This window comes from Propithecus coquereli, unplaced genomic scaffold, assembly GCF_000956105.1.
Source record: "Propithecus coquereli isolate 6110/MARCELLA unplaced genomic scaffold, Pcoq_1.0 Scaffold605, whole genome shotgun sequence".
NCBI lineage: Eukaryota > Metazoa > Chordata > Mammalia > Primates > Indriidae > Propithecus > Propithecus coquereli.
This window is the reverse complement of record NW_012152008.1, coordinates 484,001-491,471: the sequence shown is the minus strand read 5'-3', so window position 1 is coordinate 491,471 and position 7,471 is coordinate 484,001. Positions and strand designations below refer to the sequence as shown.

The 7,471-nt window shown below is 53.3% G+C and overlaps 1 protein-coding gene across 1 annotated transcript in view; it reads left to right on the top strand.

The window, feature by feature from the left end:
• Nucleotides 1–7,471, top strand: part of NGEF (neuronal guanine nucleotide exchange factor) — a 103,046-nt gene that overhangs the window by 19,511 nt on the left and 76,064 nt on the right. The window contains exon 2 of the mRNA XM_012659348.1: nt 17–359. Within this exon, the coding sequence (XP_012514802.1) occupies nt 92–359 (268 nt within the window). The 5' untranslated portion in view covers nt 17–91. The remainder of the gene's footprint in view (nt 1–16; nt 360–7,471) is intronic.

Here is a 7,471-nt window from a genome sequence, read left to right as displayed (position 1 = left end):
TCTTTCTATTCTAAAGCTCTCAAAACCAGTGAAGTCTGGGGAGGTTGTTAACCTCCGGTCGCTCTGTTGAGAAATAGTTGGATTTATTTCCATGGAGACCAAGGAATCTGAAGATTTGGAAAAGACCTGGAGGAAATCAGTGAGTGGTTCATGGAAAATTGATGACGAATCAGCCAAGGTGAGGCCTGAGTCACTCTCGGAAAGAGAGGAGAGTTCCTATGCTGACCAGGAGATCCAAGAGGAAGAGCCCCGTTGCAGCATCCCGATTCAGAGAAACTCTATCTTCAACCGTGCTGTGAGACACAGGAGCAAAGGCAAGGCCAGAGTCGCCCCTGTCCGGAATGCCAGCTGCCTGGCAGGTCAGTGTCACAGCTGTCCCAGCTGTTCCCTTACATCCAGTTAGCATCATCAGTGCTGAAGGTGCTCATAAAATGAGAATACACAGCATTGACCATGATCAGCGACAGGGCCAATAAGGTAGCAGGTTTTAAAACCATTACCTAAAGAATTCAAATTCCCCCAATATGATGATGCGTTTGAAAGTGTTGTTGTTGTTTTTTGTTTGTTTTTTCTACTCTGTCGCCCTGAATAGAGTGTTGTGGCGTCAGCCTAGCTCACTGAACCTCAAACTCGTGGGCTCAAACAATCCGCCCGCCTCGGCCTCACAGAGAGCTAGGATTACAGGCGTGAGCCACGGCGCCCGGCCTGAAAGTTTGTACCCTTTAACCAACACCTCCCCCATTTCCCTACTCCAGGCCCTGGCAACCACCGTTCTACTCTCTGCTTCTAAGAGTTTGACTTTTTTGATTCCTCACGTAAGTGAGACCATGCAGTGTTTGTCACTTAGCATGATGTCTTCCAGGCTCACCCATGTTGTTGCACATGATTGAATAATATTCCATTGTATTAAATATGTATGTGCCACAATTTCTTTATCCATCCCTCTGTTGATGAACATCTGGGTTCTTTCTATTTCTTGGCTATTGTGAATAAGGTGCAATGAACATGGGGGTGCAGATATTGCTTCAAGATTCTCATCTCATTTCCCCGGGACGTACACTCAGCAGCAGGATTACTGCATTGCATGGTAGTTCTGTTTTTAATTTTTTGAGGAACCTCCACATTTTTTTCCATAATGGCCAATTTACCTCCTACCAACTGTGCACAAGAGTTCCCTTTTCTCCACCTGCTCACCAATATTTGTTTTCTCTCACCTTTTTGATAATCGCCATCCTCACAGGTGTGAGATGACATCTCACTGTGGTCTTGATTTGCATTTCTCTTCCGATTAGTGACGTTGAGCACCTTTTCATACACCTGTTGCCCATTTATGTGTCTTCTTTTTTTAAGAACTTTAAGGCACAGGCCAATCATCAGCAGTGCTTCTTAATTTTACTTATAATTTAGTGGAAGAGCCTGCTGGTCCTGCCATAAACTGGATTCTTAATTTTGCCTCGTGGCACACAGGTAGCTGTTTTCCTGTTGTATGATTGTATTGGATATTAGTGGGAAGTTGGAAGCTGGGGTCAACTCAAGCTGCTCTCACCCAAGAGCTTGCTCTCGTCTTCTGATGATAAAGGACAAATTTCCAAACTCCCTATACATGCCAAAAAGAGAAGGGAAAACAGCACATGGACCAGACATCAGGCGATGGGGAAGGTTCTAGTCCTTGCTGTTGAAGCTCTGTGACCCCAGAAAGTCCCTGTCCCTCCAGCAAATAGGGATGTGGCTAGGGAGGTGGCTGGTGGATCCTGGGAGCCTTCCTAGTCCTCCCCATCCATTTGCACTTTCTAATTTCATGTCCTAATTCCTTGTTGTCTGATTTTCATTCATTTAACCTCTTACACTGGGCACCTACCATGTGCAGATTTGCAGACACCCAAATCATTGACTTCTTCTTTTTTTTTTTTTTTTGGAGACAGGGTCTTGCTCTGTCTCCCAGGCTGGAGTGCAGTAGCACCATTATAGCTCACTGCAGCCTCAAATTCCTGGGCTCAAGCGATCCTCCTGCCTCAGCCTCCCAAATAGCTGGGACTCCAAAGCACATACCAGTGTGCCCAGCTCCAAATCATTACCTTCTTAATCTTGTGTGCTCAGAGCCCTTGGGTTCCTTGATGAGCTGCTTTTAAATCGCATCATCTGCAGCTTTTCTGTAAATATAAAATAAAAAGGGACCGGGCATGGTGGCTCAGGTCGGTAATCCTAGCACTTTGGGAGGCCGAGGTGGGAGGATTGCTTGAACTGAGGAGTTTGAGAGCAGCTTGAGCAAGAGCGAGACCCCCTCTCTACTAAAAATAGAAAAATTAGCCAGGTGTGCTGGTGCACATCTGTAGTCCACCTACTCAGGAGGATCACTTGAGCCCAGGAGTTTGAGGTTGCTGTGAGCTAGGCCGACATCACTGCACTCTACCCAGGGCAACAGAGCGAGACTCTGTCTCAAAAAAAAAAAAAAAGAGAGGTTGTTTGGATTAGAAACTATGATTGTTAAGTTGGTGCCCAATGAGTTGTTCCTGTCATTCGTATTTAACCTTCCAGTCACTTTCCGGGTAGTTCTGTGCTGGACCCCATCCAATGGACCACTTTCAAGTCCAGCTTCTGGCCACTTGCGTGTCTTTCTCTGACGTCAGGCAGGCTCCCCTTCAAACTCCTGCTTCCTTCCCAGTGTTTTAGTTCAACAGCCTTAAGGAAAAGCAGGGGTCATCTTTTCTCCTTCTTGAGCCAAGAGCAAGCCAAGAAACCCAGTTAGGGAAGCTCTGCCCCTGTCATCCGGGCCCGGCCTCCTCGCCGCAGCCTCCGCTCAGACATCTCCGAGGGGCCTCGCCGACCACCCCGCAACCTGGTAACCCCAACCCGCCCTCGCTCTCGGCCCCTACCTGCTCCAGATATTTCCACGGGAAGGAGAGTCTCCACTCATCCTCCAGGCACCACACTGCCACTTTCTCCATGGACCCTCCTCCCTCACAGCTGGGCCCCCCCACCCTGCCTCTTGGAGTGGCCACAACATAGAGGGGCAGCCCCGCCGCCCCACACCCAGCGCCAGTGAGGCCTGGCTCCCAGCAGCCTCCTGCCCTGCCCACCCTCGCTCCCCCATTTCTGGGTTTCTACTTTAAATTTCCCCAGGATCTTTCTCTCCCTCTATTTGGGTATTTCATTCCCCTCCTCACCTTTGTTCATGCCCAGAACAACAAAATACTCCTGGGAAGTAGTCACCTGCAGGGGTGGGGTGACAGCTGTCTTCTGGTGGCTTCCGCAGCTTTTCTACAACTTGAGGGCCACCCTCAGACACAGAGCAGCTCCTGGGCACCTCCTTTCCTCGCAGGGGCTTTTCTGCCAAACCAGAAGCTTCCTCTGTTCCTCCCTCCACTGTCCACAATCCTCCTGCCCAGCTTTACCTACTTGGACGCTGGAAGGGAAAAGCCCGAGGTAACCGTGCCGTTTACCTGGGGGGAACAGGCGGAGGGACAGTTCAAGAGCCAGGCATGAATGTGAAAATGATGCCGGTGGCCTGGGCTTGGCCTCTCTCTTAGGGGGGTGCTCGGGGTCTCTTGCCTCTCAGCAAGCCCCATCTTCTCTCGGAGACTACCTGGCCCGGGGCTGCGCACTCAAGCCCTCTTGTCACAGCTCAGGTGCCTTGGCTCTCCCGCCCTGTCAGACCACCCTTCCCGGCCACATGCGCCACTAACGCCTCAGTCTCCACAAGTGTCCTCGTCCCTTCCTGAAGAAACTGGTGTCGCCTGTGGGCAGCCTCTGGCCGGGAGCCCACACTCCCTGCTGGGCCGAAGCAGGAGCCTCAGGCCCCAGCTCCAGGGGGTGACCTCAAGGGAAGCTCTCCCTACCCCGGGCCCCGGAGCTGCACCCTCCCCATGACCTGCTCCTCACCAGAAGCTTCCCTACAAAGGTCTCCACACTGCCCTCTGCTTTGCGGTCATTTTCTCCTTCCCCCAGAGCTTCAGGAAGGCTGGGCCCGTCTCACGGGGCCGTCCCTGGCATGCAGAGGGGCCTGCTCAGAGCAGGTACCCAGGTGCTTCGCGTGGGTTGCTGAAGGCCCTCCACCCGGGGGAGTCTCCCCCTTCCTCTGGTTCCCACCTTCACCCGCACTCCCCTCTTGAGTGGCATAAGGCGACAGTGAGGGACAGGACCTGCTCCAGCCCTCTTGCCCCTTGCCCAGCCCAGCGGGGCAGACACTCCCTGGCCAGAGCAAGGGGTGGCACCGGCTGGGCCACATACACCCCCGACCCCGTGGCTTCTCCCTCCCCACCTGCTGCGACACTGTGGCCCTGCTCCTCCTGGGCCCTGCTTGTGGGCGCTCCAGGGACTGGCAGCACAGGCATCCTCTGGAAGCTTGTCAGAAATGCTGTCTCAGGCCCCACCCAGGACTTCCTGAGTCACAGCCTGCATTTTACAAGAGCCCTGGGTGATGCCCGCACTTGAATGTTGGGTCTAGGATCCCGGCACGCCTTCCTCCCCCGCCCCGGCAGCTGGGCCTGCAGCCAGCTCTCGCCGGCCCACCACCTCTCCCCAGTGGTCTCACCTCCCAGGCCACTGCCTCACACAGGGAGGACCCCCCAGCCCGCCACCACCCCCCACCCTCAGCCCAATGCTGGGAGGTGTAACCGTCCCTCTTGGTTCTGTGCCCAGAGCCACAGAACTAGCACCGAGAGAGCAGCACAGAGCCTGCTCCTGCCTCTGGGTCGCCCAGGCCTGCCTTCGGCCAGTATTTACGACAGCGTCTTTTGACCACATCACACGGGGCTCAGATCTCCCCAACAAACGAGTCAGAGAGACATCGTGTGACCCTCACCACACCATTTACCAGCAGTGTGATCGCGGGCAAGTTACCAAAGCTCTGCGAGCTGCGGCTTCCTCATCTGTAAAATGGGGATAATGATCACATTGAACTCAGGCGAGGCTGTGAGGCTTCGCTAAGGCAACTCGTCCATGCAGCAATTGCTATAAACAGCAGCTGTTTACAGAGTGTTGTATGTGCCTGGCATCAGGGACAGTGATCCAAACAGACCCAACCTCACCCTTGAGAAGCTTACTGACAGGGAGCGAGGACAGACGGGAAACGCCAGCCGGTGCTCAGTGAGTGTTTGCTGGGTGAATGAATGAGTGAGTGAGTGCTATGCACGTGTGGCGTCACCATCAGCCCTCCCCGCCTTGCAGTCACGAAGCTATCCCTAGCACCTCCACCCTGAAGTCACCTCTGGAGGAGAAAGAATTGGGGTTTAAAGCTACTGAGGAATTTAAGGGAAGGATTAGAAGAAGAGGGGGGGCGTGGGCTTTCCTGCAGTTAATGGATATAGATGAATCAAAGCAATTATAAAAGCCTTCCAGACTTAGAACACATTTGCCCAAAATAGTCGATAATTGAAGGGGAATTAGAGTTTGGTTTTTTTCCAACAGTTTTACAAGTTCCCCATGGGGGGAGGGATAGTCTGAGAGATGGTGAGATTTTGGAATACATTTCCTTGGGGTTGTAGAGCCTCCTCATTTGAGGAAAACGGGATGGTTAGAGAACAATCCCCCTGCTATTGCCATACCACGAGCATCCTCTGAGGGCTCTGGGCTCCCTAGATCACAGAATTAGCGAGCTAGAGGGAGCTGCCCAGAACACCCACCGCCCTTGTGTTTCCTTGATGGGAAACTGAGGCCGGACATGCCCAATGTTAAGCAGGTGATTACGGGCAGCTCAGAATGGAGACTCGAGCCCAGGTCCCCCGACTCCCGGCCCGGCGCCCTGGTTATGTGCAGCTGTGCTTGCGTCCACGACACTACACCGCAGACGCTGTGCACAGGCCGTCGGGCCGAGTCACAAACACAGCACACCAGGCTGAAGAAGCCAGACGCCACAGCCACCTGCCCGTAGCTCCCGTCCACGACGGTCAGGGGCGGGCTAACGACACACAGGGAAACCAGGCCAGCCGCGGTCTCCAGGGGCTGGGGCGGCCGGGGACGCTGGGTGATGAAACTGCTCTGTACTTGGAGGCCATGGTGGTTACATGAACTGCATGCATTTGTCAAAACTCATAAAAAGGGTATATTCTGCATGTAAATTACACCTCAAGTTTTTAAAATGCAGCCTGAAATAATATTGGTGATGACAATGATAAAAAGAGTAACCTCAAGTGCCAGAGGCCACGTGAGGGCCACGACAGGGCGGGCCTGGAGATCCGCTCGTCAGAGCAGGAGGAGGCCCGGTTAGCGTCAGTCAGGGGTTTCTGACGACAGACTTTTCTCCCGGGCGCTTCCCCACCCCAACACCCTGACACCAGTGTGCTCATTCCCAAGTCTCCCCTCCCCCTTCCCTGGCTGGCAGGGGCATCGCCGCTGGGCACCTGGCCCACTCCTCCCAAAGCCACCACGGTGCAGCCCTCGGTTCTCCCTGCTTTACAGAAGACATGGGCAGAGAGGTGGCTCTTAAGCTTTCTTGAGTCTCTGACATCTTTGAGACTAGGACAGAAGCTCTGGGCCTGTAACCCAGAAAACCGTATATGCTCACACACAGCCTGTGTACCCCGAAACCTCCATGGAGTCTCCATGGAGACCCTCAGCTGGGCTGGAACTGCACAGAATCCCAGCTCGTCTCCTGCCAGCCCCCCGTCCCACCCGCTTCGACCCACTCAGCCCCCGCAGTCGCTCGCCCTGACACCCAGCCTGGGAGGAGCGCTGCGTGGGGAAGGCAGTGGGTTTGCCTGGATACTCCTGTGTGCTCTGTTGTGCCCCCTTCTCCTGCAAAAAGAGTCCCGGTTCAGACACTACGTTGTATGGCCACCCCCAGAGGGAGGTGACCATTCTGTTACTCCAGCCCACGTGGGGGATGTCACGGGCTGCGGGGCCCTGTCATCTCACCACGGCCACACCGAGTTCTATAAGAGAGGTCACTAATGCACCAACCAGACTTGGCCCCAAGTTGAAGGCCAGCTTGTCCTCACATGTTCAAGTCTGTGCATCTCCAAACTTAGCCCTGTGAGACCCAGCACTGGCTGACAGGCCCTTCTCATCTCCCGAGGGGCTTCCGTTTGGGCTCTATACACTTACAGTCTCTCGTGTTGCTGGCCTGGAGTCCTCAGTCTATTTTTGCTGCTCTTTTTCTTTTGAATTATTCAAGAAATGTTTACTTGAAAGTAGTTACACAAGCCACTTGAGACATTTCCCCTCAAAAGTGCATCCTCTGAATAATGTAAACAAACCTCAATTACAAAATGATGCATGAATGCATCCAAATTGCAGTGATTAACGCTGGCGTTTTCATTGACAAAGACGCGGAGGCCAGCATGTGCAGGTTATTCCAAATCTCATCAAATCCAAATGCGAGCAGAATTCCACACTCTGAATAGAACATTTAGCCTGATGATTCTAACTGAAAATCATTTTCTTTCTATTCTAAAGCTCTCAAAACCAGTGAAGTCTGGGGAGGTTGTTAACCTCCGGTCGCTCTGTTGAGAAATAGTTGGATTTATTTCCATGG